At 36.5% G+C, this 19,695-nt stretch overlaps 1 protein-coding gene across 3 annotated transcripts in view; it reads left to right on the top strand.

Moving 5' to 3' along the window:
- The window catches only part of LOC117339501 (uroporphyrinogen-III synthase-like), a 76,348-nt gene extending 65,210 nt beyond the window's left edge, over nucleotides 1-11,138 (top strand). For all 3 annotated transcript variants that reach the window (XM_033901136.1, XM_033901137.1, XM_033901138.1), the window contains one exon: nucleotides 10,636-11,138. In XM_033901136.1, the coding sequence (XP_033757027.1) occupies nucleotides 10,636-10,755 (120 nt within the window). In that variant the 3' untranslated portion in view covers nucleotides 10,756-11,138. The remainder of the gene's footprint in view (nucleotides 1-10,635) is intronic.
- Nucleotides 11,139-19,695: the final 8,557 nt, after the last annotated feature.

Raw genomic sequence — 19,695 nt, 5'->3', positions numbered from 1 at the left:
CATGTATGTTCCTGTATGAACAGGTTGTTGTTCGTGTATCACATGTATGTTCCTGTATGAACAGGTTGTTGTTCGTGTATCACATGTATGTTCCTGTATGAACAGGTTGTTGTTCGTGTATCACATGTATGTTCCTGTATGAACAGGTTGTTGTTCGTGTATCACATGTATGTTCCTGTATGAACATGTTGTTGTTCGTGTATCACATGTATGTTCCTGTATGAACATGTTGTTGTTCGTGTATCACATTATGTTCCTGTATGAACAGGTTGTTGTTCGTGTATCACATGTATGTTCCTGTATGAACAGGTTGTTGTTCGTGTATCACATGTATGTTCCTGTATGAACATGTTGTTGTTCGTGTATCACATGTATGTTCCTGTATGAACATGTTGTTGTTCGTGTATCACATGTATGTTCCTGTATGAACAGGTTGTTGTTCGTGTATCACATGTATGTTCCTGTATGAACAGGTTGTTGTTCGTGTATCACATGTATGTTCCTGTATGAACAGGTTGTTCGTGTATCACATGTATGTTCCTGTATGAACAGGTTGTTGTTCGTGTATCACATGTATGTTCCTGTATGAACAGGTTGTTGTTCGTGTATCACATGTATGTTCCTGTATGAACATGTTGTTGTTCGTGTATCACATGTATGTTCCTGTATGAACAGGTTGTTGTTCGTGTATCACATGTATGTTCCTGTATGAACAGGTTGTTGTTCGTGTATCACATGTATGTTCCTGTATGAACAGGTTGTTGTTCGTGTATCACATGTATGTTCCTGTATGAACAGGTTGTTGTTCGTGTATCACATGTATGTTCCTGTATGAACAGGTTGTTGTTCGTGTATCACATGTATGTTCCTGTATGAACAGGTTGTTGTTCGTGTATCACATGTATGTTCCTGTATGAACAGGTTGTTGTTCGTGTATCACATGTATGTTCCTGTATGAACAGGTTGTTGTTCGTGTATCACATGTATGTTCCTGTATGAACAGGTTGTTGTTCGTGTATCACATGTATGTTCCTGTATGAACAGGTTGTTGTTCGTGTATCACATGTATGTTCCTGTATGAACAGGTTGTTGTTCGTGTATCACATGTATGTTCCTGTATGAACAGGTTGTTGTTCGTGTATCACATGTATGTTCCTGTATGAACAGGTTGTTGTTCGTGTATCACATGTATGTTCCTGTATGAACAGGTTGTTGTTCGTGTATCACATGTATGTTCCTGTATGAACAGGTTTTTGTTCGTGTATCACATGTATGTTCCTGTATGAACAGGTTGTTGTTCGTGTATCACATGTATGTTCCTGTATGAACAGGTTGTTGTTCGTGTATCACATGTATGTTCCTGTATGAACAGGTTGTTGTTCGTGTATCACATGTATGTTCCTGTATGAACAGGTTGTTGTTCGTGTATCACATGTATGTTCCTGTATGAACAGGTTGTTGTTCGTGTATCACATGTATGTTCCTGTATGAACAGGTTGTTGTTCGTGTATCACATGTATGTTCCTGTATGAACAGGTTGTTGTTCGTGTATCACATGTATGTTCCTGTATGAACAGGTTGTTGTTCGTGTATCACATGTATGTTCCTGTATGAACAGGTTGTTGTTCGTGTATCACATGTATGTTCCTGTATGAACAGGTTGTTGTTCGTGTATCACATGTATGTTCCTGTATGAACAGGTTGTTGTTCGTGTATCACATGTATGTTCCTGTATGAACAGGTTGTTGTTCGTGTATCACATGTATGTTCCTGTATGAACAGGTTGTTGTTCGTGTATCACATGTATGTTCCTGTATGCATTTCTGGCGACATTCTTATACCTTATTTTTTGTTGATGGGATTTTCCGTAAATAGCTTTCTAAACGACCCTGTCAGAGTTTCAATCTTAAAGTAATACCCATAAATCTTCAGATTAATCTTTTAAAAATCTACTACTCGAAGTATTAATAAGAATCCTTTGGGATAATGTCTTCAAATTCTTTTCCCTTTGGAAGAAGCAAGATATAAAATGATTCTCAATATGTAATGACGAGTTTATCCTGAAAGCATTCCCTTGGGGCTATTTATTATATTTTAAATAGACGTCTGAAACCCAGGATTTCCTCTTAACTAAAGGTCAATTTAATCACTATTTCGTGTTTATATTTTGCATTAGAAGAACTGCCAATCTCATTTCAGATTGATTTCGTCAGTAAGAAAAGCAGTAAGTCATGTTATTGTGACATTTTTAGTATGTAAACTTCGCCATAAATCGCAGATTGTATTCTTGAAAATTTCAATTGCTATTTTTTTGTAGTCTGGGTCATTTCGATATTTGTGATAACGGCCTTATGTTTTAGGAGGGGCTCTGTAGCTAATGTTTATTTACACTGATAAAGCCGTTCCTTGCACCATTAATCTTGCATGCTTTGGATTTTCAAAGCCGAAGAAGAAGAAATTAGGTCGACGGTGGGGATTAGCTTGGGATTTTGATTTTTTAACGTAAGGAATGGCAGGCTTGATGTTTAGGAGTCGCTACATAGATCCAGCTGATTAAGTCGCCGGGGAAATGAAAGGGCTATATATTTTGTACTTTTGTAGAGCACGGTTAACTTTCCAGTTTATGTATTGTTTTGAAAGTGCTAAACTGTTATAAATCATTTTAGGAACGTAGATAAAATATTGTTATGTCTGTACATAGTTTTGTTTTTTGGTCATGTTCCGAACCGCATGTGATAGCCCATGCACGCCCTTGTGAGTCGTTAAAATATTTTTTTGTCAGAAACATGTTTTAGGTATAGTATAGTAGGTATGGCAGAGGTTGTGTATCTATTGTGTATTTGTTGTTTGCCACATGACGATGTCTCCTAGTTGCCAGTGTAGGCCCGTTTCCATGATGCATTTATTTGAGCTTCACTCCAGTTTGAAATATAGAAAGTCTGCAAACCTTCAGTGAAACGTGTTGATGTACGACTACGACAAGTTGTTATTTATGGAGATCACGTCCTATTTCAAATTAAGACACATATAAATACAAAAAACCTGATATCATTAGTAAATTATCAGAAATAATATGGATGATAGGTAAATTCGACAAGCGAGAGTAAGTTAGATATTTGGTAGGAAAATGTTAGATTTTCTCAGACAGGTGGTCGATAGGTGGGGGTGATTCAGTACGGCAAAATACAGCCTTCCATTTGAATATTTGCCAGCAACTTAGCCTTTTTGCTGCCTAAGATTATGTCTGTTTCGACGTAATCTCAATGTTTTTGATCAGAAAGTTGTCTCTTCAACAGAAAGTATAATATGTCTAAGCTGTTTGACTAAAACATTTTAGTCAAATATTTGAAATGTGAAAACAATAAACTGTCGGCCTTTTCTTTTGTTCACCCTTCAACCAAACATTTGTAAAATGTCGGCTTGTTAGCCTCGACATATGCGAATGTTTTCATTTTGTAGTAACCTAAGCCGATCGACCAGAGCTGCATGGTGGACATTGTTACACGTCTACCCGTCAGATCAACGCATACTCTTTCTGCCCCAGTTTCTGGTTGTTGTTTTGTCAGCTTGAGAACCTTACTTGACGAGATCTCAAGGTTGTCTGCTACACTTAGGGGAATCGGTACGCATCCATCTTCTTTTGCATATGTTAGCCGCATTTTCCGCACCGTCAAATTTTCTTCCTGGTATAAAGGAAATTTTTAATGTATATCACACTGCCTTCGTATTATGGTACACGTACATACAAGATATATCACCCTGCCAACTTCCTTTGTATTTTGCAACACGTAAATACAATGTATATCACACTGCCAGCTCCCTTCGTGTTGTGGAACATGTAAATACAATGTATATCGCTCTATCTGTTCCGTGGTTTTTTGATACATTTAAATACAATGTATATCACACTGTCAGCTCACTTCGTATTGTAGTACATTTTAATACAATGTATATCACAATGTCAGCTCCCTATGTGTTGGGGTACATGTAAATACAATATATATCACACTGCCAGCTTCCTATGTTTTGTGGTACACGTCAATACAATGTATATCAAACTGCACTCTCACTGCGTATTGTGGAACATGTAAATATAGGTTTTAGCTAGGGAAAATGTTATCAATCTCGTGTAAACATTAATGGAAACAACATTTTGTTTGCATCCTAATCCTTAACGAAATTGTTTTCTATATTCATAATGAAATATTGTGAATGGGAAAAGGAAAATCAAATGCGTGTTATCCAGTTCTTTTTTGATAGAGAGTTATAGTTTTTATTTGATATTTTCCTATCTAATGTAAAGTATATCTCAGAAAGCATACAAATGAAACTTGTATACAAACTGCAAAAAGTAATACACTTGGAGAAGAAATTGATGAGTTAAATTATTATATTGGCATATGATACATTATGAAAAAAGTACATTGTTTAAACAGCGCTATAAAGAAATAGGTAGGTTATGACCTATCTATATGTAACTGTCTGCGATGAATTTTGTATTTTTGCAGTTATTTTATGCCTTTTTCCTAATGTAAAGAAAAAATCCACACAACAAATGTTTTCCGTTATTATCTCAAGCGTCGGCGAAAATGTTCAGTATTAATACGGTAGTCATTATTTTGGAAATGTTTTTCTCCATATGAATCAACGTTAAAAAACACAGCTATATCAGTATGATGATATTCTGATACTTTCTTCCATACTCAAGCAACATTATCTTCCATTATACACACAATGTATGGCTGTGGAACGTTTCCTGTAGTCCTGATTCAAAGAGTTGTAGAAGTGTACGTCGAAATTTCGTTCACAAGCTACAGTTTTCTCACGATTTCTTTTAAATAACAAATGCACCAGTCTATACTATATACATGTACTTTCCTGTAATAAAGCTTTTCACTCCGGCTCTTACAGTGACTTCTGTATTAACAGTAAACTTGCAATGCTTAAAGGACTCAACCAAGGAGACCACATGTAAATATTTGAATTTACATCACCTTCCAAAAATTATGATATACTTCAAGATTTAGAAACAGTTCAAGAAACATTGTTACTAAATCAATGTTTTCTGAGTAATACTGTACTACTACTAGATGGTATTTATCACCGCTTATATTAAAGTTGTCAGTACATATATCAGTACATATCAGCACATCAGACATAACATGAATCATTGCCCAGACAAGACGCAGAAAAAAAGAGAATATCATTACCCCTCAGGAAAGCTGTACCCATCAGTATGTCATTGGTCAGTTGAGATACCAGGTAATTTGCATACTGTAAAAAGTCTGCATTTGAATTACCTGGAGCAAAACGCGCTGGAAAAGTGCTTGAATAAGGGTCTGGAAATTCTGTACGGGTCATATACTCTTCTCTATTGTTTTATTTGGTGTTAATGTGATGCGCTTCCAGCTTTATCAAATGAAATTGACGCCTGTGGTGTAGTGTTAACGATTTAAAAACCGATAACTAAATGTCGCAAATCCTTGAGAGTATATTCCCTTATCAACTCATTTGAGTTTTGGATTTCAAAGAATGGTCTCCCAGAAGGCTTTATGTTATAAGGACGGCCTCCCGTGCGTGCGACATGCATGCGTGTGGCGAGTGCGTATGTGTGTTTTGGGAGGCTGCGGTATGGTCGTGTTAAGTCTCCTTGTGATAGGCCGATTTATAGTACTGCTTTGACATGTTCCAAGTAAATTATAATGTTTTGTTAGGAATTGTGATTAACTTATTCAAGGCTCCGATAACCTTCTTAATTAGGAAATTCCCCATCCTGTTAATTGGTTGTATCTTTTCGGTATAAACTTTGTCACATCCATTCCAGTCTGTCTAGATTATGATGCGTCACATCACTTGCATCCAAGTTAAAGCACATTCTGCTACGTTCAATTTTAAATGAAATTGTACAGACAGAACAATATTTTTTAACGTAATATAATGATCATCTGATCAAAGTTGATGCAGCGATTAGTTGCCAATTATTGTTTTAACAGATAAATGAGGAAATTATCAGATGTTAATGGAAATTTACCCTTTTAACGTTTTGTATATTATTGAAATATCCTACAGCTTTTGCTTGTCGACCGATCTTGATGTGAAACAACCATTTGAGTTGTCGAGTCTCTGGCAGTCATCGTTCAGTGTTGTCGGGCTCTGCTGAGAATCAACTTTCAAAGTTGTAAGGCTTTACCGGAAAACATTCATTATGGTTGCCAAGCTTTACTGAGAATCATGTCGTGACGGGCTGTACTGAAGTTGTTGGATTTTATTCAGATTTCTTTCAGAGTTCTCGAAATAATCCTCCATGGCTGCAGGAATAATTAATTGAAAATCACTCTTTGTGGTTGTAGGACTTTATTGCGGATCATCCTAACGGGTTGTCGGGCTTTATTACCGATACTTTACTGTAGGACTTAACTGAGAATTCCTATTCAGGATCGTTGGACTTCACCTATAATCATCTTACAGCGCTGTTGGACTTTACTGAGAATCGCCTTTCAGGGCTTTAGGACTGTCAGACATTACTGCGAATCATCCTTCAGGTTCGAAAGCCCTTACTGACAATCACCCTTCATGACTATGGCCTTACTGACAATCACCCTTCAGGACTGTATGGTCATACTGACAATCACCCTTCAGGACTGTATGGCCTTACTGACAATCACCCGTCAGGACTGTATGGCCTTACTGACAATCACCCATCATGACTGTATAGTCATACTGACAATCACCCTTCAGGACTGTATGGTCATACTGACAATCACCCTTCAGGACTGTATGGCCTTACTGACAATCACCCGTCAGGACTGTATGGCCTTACTGACAATCACCCGTCAGGACTGTATGGCCTTACTGACAATCACCCTTCAGGACTGTATGGCCATACTGACAATCACCCGTCAGGACTGTATGGCCTTACTGACAATCACCCTTCAGGACTGTATGGCCATACTGACAATCATCCTTCAGGACTGTATGGCCTTACTGACAATCACCCTTCAGGACTGTATGGCCATACTGACAATCACCCTTCAGGACTGTATGGCCTTACAGACAATCACCCTTCAGGACTGTATGGCCTTACTGACAATCACCCTTCAGGACTGTATGGCCATACTGACAATCACCCGTCAGGACTGTATGACCATACTGACAATCACCCTTCAGGACTGTATGGCCATACTGACAATCACCCTTCAGGACTGTATGGCCTTACTGACATTCACCCTTCAGGACTGTATGGCCTTACTGACAATCACCCGTCAGGACTGTATGGTCATACTGACAATCACCCTTCAGGACTGTATGGCTTTACTGACAATCACCCGTCAGGACTGTATGGCCATACTGACAATCACCCTTCAGGACTGTATGGCCATACTGACAATCACCCTTCAGGACTGTATGGCCTTACTGACAATCACCCTTCAGGACTGTATGGCCATACCGACATTCACCCTTCAGGACTTATTGCCTTACTGACAATCACTCTTCAGGACTGTATGACCTTATTGACAATCACCCTTCATGACTGTATGGCCTTACTGACAATCACCCGTCAGGACTGTATGGCCTTACTGACAATCACCCTTCAGTGCTGTATGGCCTTACTGACAATCACCCTTCAGGACTGTATGGCCTTACTGACAATCACCCTTCAGGACTGTATGGCCTTACTGACATTCACCCTTCAGGACTGTATGGCCATACTGACAATCACCCTTCAGGACTGTATGGCCTTACTGACAATCACCCTTCAGGACTGTATAGTCATACTGACAATCACCCTTCAGGACTGTATGATCATACTGACAATCACCCGTCAGGATTGTATGGCCATACTGACAATCACCCTTCAGGACTATATGGCCATACTGACAATCACCCTTCAGGACTGTATGGCGATACTGACAATCACCATTCAGGACTGTATGGCCTGACAATCACCCTTCAGGACTGTATGGCCATACTAACATTCACCCTTCAGGACTGTATGGCCATACTGACAATCACCCTTCAGGACTGTATGGCCTTACTGACAATCACCCTTCAGGACTGTATGGTCATACTGACAATCACCCTTCAGGACTGTATGATCATACTGACAATCACCCGTCAGGATTGTATGGCCATACTGACAATCACCCTTCAGTGCTGTATGGCCTTACTGACAATCACCCTTCAGGACTGTATGGCCTTACTGACAATCACCCTTCAGGACTGTATGGCCTTATTGACAACCACCCTTCAGGATTGTATGGTCATACTGACAATCAACCGTCAGGACTGTATGGTCATACTGACAATCACCCTTCAGTGCTGTATGGCCTTACTGACAATCATCCTTCAGGACTGTATAGCTTACTGAGAACCACCATTCAGGGTTTAAGAACTTTGCTGATAATCACCATTTACATCGTCGTCAGAATAAACTTAGATTCAAGCTTCAGTCATGTCGGGCTGTCCAGGGAATATCCTTCTGGATTGTAGTGGTTTACTGATTATCATCCCTTAGTGTTATAGAACTTTGCTACGAATCACATTAGGTCGTCGGGCTTGACTGATAATCTAATTTCAGGGGTTTATCCAACACTGCTGTCTGATTTTACTGAGAATTTCCCTTCAGAAGTGTAGAGGTTAACTTAAAATCATTCTTTAGGATTGCAGAATTGTACCAAGAGTCATCTTACTGTGTTTTCGCTCTTTACTGAGAATCTTTTTTTCAGGACTGTAAAGGTTTACTGGGTTTCATTCCACTAAGGACTGCCATACAGGTAGAGCGTAAGAACTGTACCTGCTGCCCCCATTGCATGATCGTAAGAGGCGACTAAATTTGGGATCTTATATTTTCTCTTCTTTCTGAACAACTTTCTTCTTCCTAATGTCTTCCTAATGTCTTCCTTGACAATGCCTCACTTTTGGTCTTCAGTTGGGCGTTCACCCCTGTGAGGAAGGCTTTGGGTTCTGTCCCCTGGCCGAGACATACCAGAGTCATTAACAATGGTAGTTGCTACTCCTGCTGCTTAGTGCTCAGCATTTTGGGAGTGGGACGACTGGTCTGTCTGTTGTCAGTATAATGTGACCGGGTGGGGTGTGCTGCTTGGGGTCTTCGGCTGTATGCTTCAGTGAGGTAGCACTATAAATCGGCAAATGTTCCGGCCTATCACAAGGAGACTTAACGCGAACATGCCGCAGCCTCCCAAAACACACATACGCACTCGCCACACGCATGCATGTCGCACGCACGAGAGACCGTCCTTTAAATGACCTTAGCTGTTAAAAGGACGTTAAACAAAATAAACCAAACCATCCACTAACGGAGGAAGTGTTAAACTGTGATCTTCCTTCAAATCCACAGGGCCTTACTGCCAATTATCCTTCAGGGTCGTCGGACTTTACTGAGAATCAGTATTAAGGTTTGTCGGGCTTTACTGAGAATCATCCATCTTGGTTGTCGACCTGGGGATCATCCTTCAGGGTTGTCGATCTTTACTAATAATCATCCATTCTGGTGGTCGGACTGTTATATTCCTTCCGGGTTGTCGGGCCTCGCTAAAAATTACCTTTCAGATTTATCGGGGCTTTAACGAACTTTTGATTGACTGATGCTTTAACAACAAGGTTTACAACCTGTTGTTATGTTATGTCTATTCAAGAGTATCACGTGACCGCTGACCTGGTGTAACACTTCCATAGCATCTCCAAACACACAGACACTTTACACAGGTAGTTGCGCGTATATTCAAGAACCACGTGACGATCACATCGTACTTGGTTTTCACATTCTGTTTCGGATAATAGGGGCATACTCTGAAACATGGCATATAAATCCCCGTGACCGCAAGAGTCTAAGCTAGACTACTGAGCGAATAGTATAGTCCTTTCAGGGACTGGAAAGGACAGTCATATAACATATCTTTGGTAAAAACTCATTTTACACTGGATTTAGGGGAGACAAAGTTTCGTTTAAAATGTATCTTCGATTAATTAACATGAAATCAGGCAGCCTTTGGAAATCGCACATTATATAATTTGTTTTGTTTAATATATTATGTCCTTCAAAATTGTTTGTACTGCTATGTTTTTATCAAGTACAGTTTCGAATGTATGTTCCTTGTATTTATGAAAATCACACCGGGCCATACTTTACGGTATGTCGATAATTGGTGCTTATGAAGCGTTGTTTTGGCTGCCATTAGTGCTGCTGGGCTCTAGCGATATTGGGAGGTCCTCGTCTGCAATAGCTCGGTTAATTTCCCAAAACACATCATGTGTATATCTTTTTCTTTCATGTTGGGTCCGATTTCGTCTAAATACCGATACCTCACTATGACCTGTCATCCTGTTAATACCGCACTAGTTCCTCGATCGTCATTCCCTGCTGAAACCTGTCATCCTGTAAAATCCAAATCGTCGACACTGGAATACACCCACGAATACACTGTAACAAATGACTTGGTAATACTGCCCTGAAACTTGAAGCAGAAATATATACCCAAAGTATCACTATGACCCTTAAAATAACAAAAGTAGAAAAATCATTTCAGCTATCTCTACTGAACATAAATGCTATTTAGGAAGTGAAAAGTTTGAATTTAGATTTTTATTAATAAAATTGTCTTGTTTTATTTTCAGTATATCTCCATTGGACGTACTACTAGTCAAGCGATGACGAAGCACCGGGTGCCAATTACAGGAGTCTGTTCCAAGCCAGACCCTCAATGTCTTCTTGATGCAGTACTCAGAGAAATATAATAGACTGGACAAGGGTTAATTTAAAATGTAAATATCGATATTTTGAGGAATGCGATTCGTCGTTAGATGTACCATTTCATATATTTCTGCGCTAGTTAGTCGCTTCAATCCATGTGTATTTTGAATGTCATTTAATATTTTCTTTTTTGATATTGCAATTAAGGTAATATTAACCGTAGATCTACGTGTTTTGCACGTGCATGTACTCCAATGTTATCAATATAATTGTTGTTTAGTTTTTTACTATAAGTTTGTGTACGTTAGATGTGACGATGACCTGTTGTCCTCGTGTTACTGCATGAAGTGTCTCTGTTCAAAGCTATTATGTACTTTATTTTTATTAAGGCTAAATCACGGTATTTATTAAAAAAAAATGATACGAATAAATGTGTCTGTTTCAAATAAATATTGATATATTATGTATTTATTGCCGATCATTTTACCATTTTGTAATGTTGACCTCTTATGACATTCATGGTTACTTGGTGAGCCGAAAGCCTATCGTCCTACATCCTGAGTAAATGATCAGCTTTATACACACATTTCCTACAGGCCACATCTGTTATAGACCTTGCCGACAGTTCGAAAAACAGAATGTCTACGATGTCCCATCGCTCTGTAATTTTCATTTTCCATTTGGAGCATGCTGTCTATATTCGTATGCATTACGCCTGTATTAGAGAGGACAATTGTAGTCAGGTTTCAGACAGAATGATGTGCTTTTCCTGACTAATATAGTTTTTGATTATCCTGAATAATTGATACCTCTATTTCTGGTTGCATTTGAACTATTTTAGATAATATCTGGTGTTCCCGCTATTGGACAATATGTGGATATAAACGAGGGTTCGATTGAACATGAACAAACACACAATAGACCTATAAATAGGACATTTCATGCAGTTAAAACAATGGCCCGGAGTGACAGTACTGCAAGTTGACCATTGACATTCTTATAGCTATGTTCATTTAATGTTGTAAGACTTTATTTTTAATTTTAGAAGGATTTTTTTAACTCCGTACGTCTGGTGTCAACTTTTCTCTTTAAACAATTTCATCTCAAAAACGGAGAGGCCCATAGACCTGATATTGAACCTGTAGCATGCTAGGGTGAAGGGTTACCAATTTTGTTGAATTAATTATCTATAATAACATTCAAGGTTACACGGGTCAAATAGGCTGAACACTTTAAATAAATTCCTCTCAATAACGGAGAGGCCCAGGGGCCTTGTATTGGTCCTGCAGCGTGCTTGTGTGAAGGGTTACCAAGTTTGTTCAAATGATTTGCCTTGACATACATTCAAGGCTACAAGGTTCAAATTCAAATTGGTATACTAAAATCTTTGAATAACTTCTTGTTAATACCAAAGAGGTTCATAAACCTGATATTTGCTCAGGAGCACCCTTGGGTTAAGGACTACAAAGTGTGTTTAACTGAATGATATTGACGGACATTCAAGGTCACGTCGGTCAATTGTGTGAAGATCTTTAAACGACTGGCTTCTAAAAAATATACCTAATATTGAGCGAGTAGGATGCTGTAATTAAGGACCGCGACATTTATTTTAATGAATAAATTTAGCCTTCTCACATACTTGAATCTAGTGATTAGGTTAGCATCTGAATAGGTGACCTAGATCAACATTTAAGCTACATTAGGAGCAGATGGGCGATACAGACGGCCAATATGGCCTCATGTTTTTACCTGAACGGAGTAGAGTATTTCATTTGCTCATCTTGTCTGACGGAACGGTGAACTGATACAATGTATCATGGCGCGACGTCTGTCGTCTGTCGTCCGTCTTTTTTCCCCAAAAACCTCATTTTCTCGTGGTGAACTACATGTGCTAGTTGGAGTTTGACCAGATTCGGTCTGAAGCATCCTAGTGGCTCAATGTTTTGAGTATTGCCTCCCAAGGGCCTGAGGTGAGACCCCATGACAGGAAACATACCAAATACTTTGAATTATTCATTTCACTGAATGACAGGATTTTGTCTAAATTTGGTCTCAGCATTATTGAGTAAAGACGCAAAAGTTTAATAAACGATGAATCTGGCTTCCCGTTTGATAGAGGAGCAGGTCCTGAACCCCTGGAATTATTGACCGAAATTGATAGTACTGAATATCATACCATTAATGCATTTTTGTCATGCGATAAATGCCGTCTGCACCCCTTATTTTCTTCTGTAAGGAATTCCGTTTCCCTGTACAGTGTAACTATCAACATGTTTATTGTTTAAGAGTTATTTAAAAATCAGTTTTTTGTTGTTGTGATTTATTTGTAAATAAAGGACTGCTTGTGTTTAACTTGAACACTTGTGAGCTACCTATAATGGTTTTACACTGTCCTAACTAAATATCATCTATGAAAGGTAAAACACATCTGTTTCATAATTTAAGTGCTTGGTATAAGTCTGCCAGTACCACGAGTCACGCAGGGCCCTTTTTTACATACTGTATGATAAAGAACTTAACCTAACAACGAAATATAAAATCACTTATTATTGATAGATATTCAGCCATCATAGACAATATATAAAACAAACGTTTTTTATGAAGGTGAATTGGATGTAAACTATAGTACTGTAAAGGAGTAGTTTGACGTGAAAAGAAATAGCTTAACATCCATCTCGTACAAACGTCCATAACATAATTTGCTAATGTATGAGAATGCTTCACATCATAGTTTCGGAGACATAACGGGATTTTGACGTACATTGTCTGCCAAATTAGCCTTGCCGCGCCATCCCTCTACCAAGGCAATGTACCAGCACTTGAGATCGTTGCTTGACCGACTTCTGACAGCGTTTGCTATGTGGGACATTTCCTCGTGTCACGCTGACAACTGGAACATATGTAGTCCCTCGTGCTACGATGACATTGAATACTTTCGTATAGAGGTGCACCTTAATTTCGTCAATAGAATGGAAAACTATTTGATCATAGGGGCACCTCTACTATGCTGAGAACATCTGAATAATACTTAAACGTATCACTCACTATCTGACTTTATCATCATTAATCAGTGTCTTAAACAGAGATTGAAAATAAATGTTTTCATTGTGTCGGTATGTCCTGTCGTATTCGATTGATACACCAATAGTATGTACAGATCATTATTGTAATATCCTGGAATTCCAGGAAACAGTTGTCCTTCCGTCCGTCTACCTGTTGGTCGGTCGGTTGAACATGCCTGGGAAGTACATATATTTTATAAACTATAAAAGCAGAATCAAAATTCTATTGATGATTAATTCATTCCATGTAATGTACGTTGTCTTTTTTTAAATCATTAATTAGTAACGAGTAGATCGTTTAGATTGTGTCCGCAAATTATATCGCACTTTGAACAAGTTTATATATGAATTTGCTAAATATGTTTTGTTTTATTTTTTAATCCGTAGAAAAATTTCCTAAATGCTGTTTATATCCTGATATTAACTTTATTTTGTTAGTCCTAGTATCTGATTAGTGTATAGGCATTAACCTAGAGTGTGTCATAGCTCTATGTGAATGAAAACGAAAAGATGCTAAGAATTGCATATAAATGCGTAATAAAGTTCTTTGTAACCGTCCGCGAAATAGAAACAAGATGGCAGTATTACCAGGATTCCAACCAAGGATCTTTTGATTAGGAAGCTTGTTAGTTATAATTCCCGTCCTGTAATTGTTAATGTTTTCCGCCATTTTTCGGGTGATTGATATTAAAACTTTTTAACAGATCTCACAAACTATTCTATGAATAAAAATGAACATATATACACAAACATATGACGAGACAAATACCGCAGGAATACCTCTATAATTAAAACAGAACAGGTGCGATACATAGGAACCTGTGCTACCTGACATTGAAAATAAACTACAAACGTTTATATACGGTATAAATTTGGCGCAAAACACTTCTTTAAAACGTACGGCGATTGACATATCTTTTATTTATATCCCTTTTTAAATTATTCATTTGTTAAGGAACTTATTTGTGTGTCAACTATTTCAATAATTAGCTAAATCATTTTAATATAATTAGGAAAATATTAATATTTTGAAAATTGACTATAAAAACTACACACTATTGGTGATATTTGTTAATATTGATTATTTAGCTTTAATGCATCATTGTGTAAATAATTTTAGTGTCTTATATTGTCAACAAATAAATGTTGATGGTAACATATAATATACATGTATATATGTATTATTGATAGTGCAAAAGCGTTTATTTATCTGGAATATTCATTTGCATGCATCTTGGATGCAGAAAAATTAGCCCACGATTAATAAGGCATTTTGCTGGATTTTGGAGAAGCGGTGTGCTGGATTGTGAATAATTTGTGCTGGATTGTGAGAGAAGTGTGCTGGATTGTGGAGAAAACGTGTGATAAATTGTGAAAAAGCGGTGTGCTGAAACGAGGAGAGGAGGTGTACTTGATCGCGAAGAGAAGGCATGCTGGATTGTGAAGTAGGTAGACAATGGATAGAAGGTTGTGGTCTACATTTTCAGTGTAAGCTTGTTGCCAATTAATAGATGCATTCGCCCCGCCCACATACATGTACGCACAAGTTTGAGAGCTAAATCAAGTGAAATTAAATGATATACAGTAAGATCTTGTTGTATGGGTTGCTGTTCATTATGGGCACATTTTCCTAGTATCCAATAAAGTTCGTTACTTTTACCACTTGTACAATTAATGTAATTTTACACATCCTGTTAAAATAATGGATGCAACTGTCTTAATCAAAAGCTCCTTGTAATCAAAGAATTGAAAACACACTACGCCTTCTGCAGATTATACGTCGGCGACAGATATGGATTTGCGGGATAAGATTCTGGAAATACAACTAAGTTTCTGTTAATACAAAATTGGTAAACTGGCATACAATGGAAGCAATCCGCATATCTAATGCTTATCATCATCAAAAAAATTGAGATAACTTTCATCTTGGATTTGCATTAGATCAATTAACATTCCGGTATTGAAATCTTGCTTTACGAAAAGTAGGTTTGAAAGGGTCCAGAAATAGCAAAAACATCGTTTAATTCAAACAAGAAATATATGAATAGAAATTGAATATTTTTTTATATCAAATAATTTGACAGGTAGATGGTATGTCATACTCTAGAATGTATTTCCTGACTATGAAATTATTTCCGAATAAATTAGGGTATACTTTTTTGAAAGTCCACAGTGATAAAACCATTGAAATTAATTTTGATGGAGAACACCCAAGATGAAGAAGGTTTCAGATAACGACTAGAGGGATTACGTGATATTGTGATGTTAAATAGTTGTTGAAGTACCAAACTATTCTGTGTACGTGTATCACATACGATGAACACAACAGATCCGTAGCTGGCACTTGCATCGAGTTTTTTTCCTTAAGATGAAGACGCGTCAAATCAGATTAACAAAAATGAAATAAAACAATGTGTTCATGGTATTCAAAGAACTGTTAATGTAAACGCAGGCCTGGTCCGTCAAAATTAATTATAAGTTATCAGTCAAAGCTAAAGCTATCGTTATGAGCTTTTTTTCCCGAAAATTAAATGCAGTGGATGATTTGCCATTGGAAATTTGAACATATTGTAATGAGCGACAACATGTAGACTGAGGGCGTACTACTAGTAGTATCTAAAAAATAATATCGGCCTAGGACCAAAGCGTCAACAGTAACACTGGCGTTAATGAGATGGCTATTTATACTTAAATCAGATTTAGCAAGGGGAAACTATATATGCATGTATACTGATCATGAGGTAGCAATAGCATTTCTAAAGCGGTTGAAGATATGCTATGAATCGTTTATGCTTTAGTAATCAGAGTGTTTTCGGTTTCATTATTTTTCCATATATATACTGGACACTGCGAATTTTAACATTTTAATGCATGTAGATATATATACATCTATGTAATTAACCAGAAGGTCAAGACTAGGAATATGATTTCTCTTTCATGAAAACAGAATGAATCTGACAGGATGATTTTATAATGTGTTTTTGTATCAAACTGATATTTATTCGCGCCAAAAGTATACGCCCCTTGTGACAGTGTTATGATCGTTCTCTTCACGTGCGCGCATTGTTTGTATTGATTTCATTAAAGTTGTCCCAACTATTGGAGATATCAGTTTTCAACCATTTGTAATAAGCCATGGCCTATATCAATGCGTGCACGGGGCTTTATCTTGTCGAGTGATTATATATTTTCATTTTCTGTAAATATTACTTGATATTGTATACGAAAATCTGTGCAAATTCAATCCAACATATAAAACATATATAAGACTGCAAAGAAAAGGTATTTGAAATCCGAACGGATAAGTATATATTGCTACAATCTCGCGACACATTGCTGTTCCAAATATATATTCACTGCGCAGTCGTAACCACTGCAATGCCTCGTAAACGCACGAAAAACACAAGATGAATGTTGCACAAATATTGATGATTATATTTTATATGTTTTTTGCATTCAATTATTCCACCATTAAATTCCCGCAATTTGCAATTACATGCGTACATTGTCCAAAATGTTGCTGATTTTAAATATTAATTACTGCTGGCATTTTGTGTTGAGTTGTAAATTCAGACGTTTCCCTGCGAAATGACACATACGTTTTGTTAATAAATATCGCAAACTCGATGCGAGTGGTGAGCAATAGAAAGGAGTATACAAATCTCCTGAAAATACAATATATGCAATCCAAGGTTGAAAATATTGCCGTAAATACTGATAACTAGAGCCTTAACGCATCACGCGACGCTACATAGTGGATCACAGCTTAATAATACATTAAATCATCTTTTATTTTCTTATGAAACGTAAACGTATTCTATGGCATTATTGTTTGTCTTTGATAAGATAATACTACAATATATTTGAATGTACCTAGATTCATACTAGCTATAAAACTTCACAATTGTGTAATTAAATATAATCATTTTCATAGTTTTGAATTGTTTCTATAAGATGTAAAGTCAACGAATACATCATTATTACGATTTTATTTATTCGCTATTTGTACATCATAAATAACTGGTAAAAGTACAGGTTAATAATTATGTAATATTTAAGAAATAAATAGAAAATAAAAGAAAGCAGCTGCTTACACATCATATGAATATATCTTACCCTGTAACGAAATAAACAGTAGACGTTTTATATTATAATGTTGATATATCAAACAAGTATATTACTCTGAAAACATACTAATAGTTATAAATTGCAATGTAAATGTGCTATAAGTTGTATATTATACTGTAAATATAATGATATTTTTACACACGTATTACAATGTAGATAAAATGAATATTATACTCTAATTCAAAAGTACAAATGTACATAAATTGGTATTTAGCTATATATTGTACTGTTAATATCCTGTATATTATAACGTTGAAATGTTGATGTAAATATAATGATACTTGTTAATTATGCAGTAGATAATAGATTTTTAATATGCTATAACAATGAAATGTAGAACTGTAAATGTAATGTTACACAGTAAAGATACTGATAACGAATTATTACATCGTAAATATACTTGTGATAAAATATATTGTAAATATAGTTAAACCGACATGTAACACCGTATATATATATATAAACAGGTGATAAAATATACTGAGGATTAAACATATTGTAAATATCGTGATACTGAATCGTTACATCGTAAATAGGCTGGTGATACTGGAACGTTACATCGTAAATAGACTGGGGATACAAGATATTGTAAATATCGTGATACTGAAACGTTACATCGTAAATAGACTGGTGATGAAATATATTGTAAATATATTTAAACCGAAATGTTACATCATACATATACTGGTGATATAGAAAATTGTTGATATATTTAAACCGAAATGTTACATCATACATATACTGGTGATATGATTAATTGTTGATATATTGATACTGAAGTGTTACGTCGTGAATATACCGACGACTGAATATATTGTAAATAAAGTGATACTGGAATGCCCTACAATAAATTTACTGATGGCGAAAATTATACTCTGTAAATGTAATCACAGTGAATTAGTATGCGATATTACTGGTACATGTTTTTGTATAATATCATCGTATGTAAAAAGAAATTGTATAAACAAACTGAGACCGAGATGCCATGCAGTGAATAAATGCCTTCCATGTATAAATGCACACGTATTTCTGTGTGCGTTTCAAGCTGTTTAAGATTAAAAACAGGCAGTGGTGATTCAAACCAATTTTTAATAATGGCTACAGTAAGTACATGTAATCCATAACAATATATTTAGTACATTAACTACCCAAAGTATTAATGTGTCGTAGTTTTGGGGTATTATTTATATACAGACGTTTTCCTTGTTCAAGTTGTCCAAATATTTCTTTCACTTATCAATAACACTTTGTTATATCCACATCGTTCATGTAGTAAAGGCGTATTGTTTGTATATTGTGGATTATGTCTTTACAGCAATAGTGAGCATTGTTATTTCCGATATTCCATTTCCTTCACTTGTCAACTAGTTCATGTGTTTATTTCGAAACTCTTTATAGTTTTAAATGTCCGCAGACGCGATATAGGGTAAACATTTCAAAAGTGAGGTTAGTTATCGTTAAATATTTTCCGATAAGTAAATATTCCAAAGATGTCAAATGATTTGGTACTGTATAAAATCCGTTTATGACTTCTTCGATTCCATGACAACCGATCCTTACGCGATAGTAGAAATGTGAAAAATGGTAACTAAACTTTTAAAACAGCGTATGTCGACGTCATTTTTGTTATGCTTGTTTGTTTGTTGTTTATTCGAGGGTTTCTAGAACTTAATAATATTTTCAAAATTGAGATACTTTACCAGTTTAATTAAAAATACATAATTAGTCGAAACAGGTTTCACTTGTAAATATGGAGAAACACACGGCTGATATGACTAAGAAATGTTCTATATA

Source organism: Pecten maximus, chromosome 12 (genome assembly GCF_902652985.1).
Source record: "Pecten maximus chromosome 12, xPecMax1.1, whole genome shotgun sequence".
Lineage (NCBI taxonomy): Eukaryota > Metazoa > Mollusca > Bivalvia > Pectinida > Pectinidae > Pecten > Pecten maximus.
Note: the sequence above shows the minus strand (reverse complement) of the source record. Positions and strands in the feature narration are given on the sequence as shown.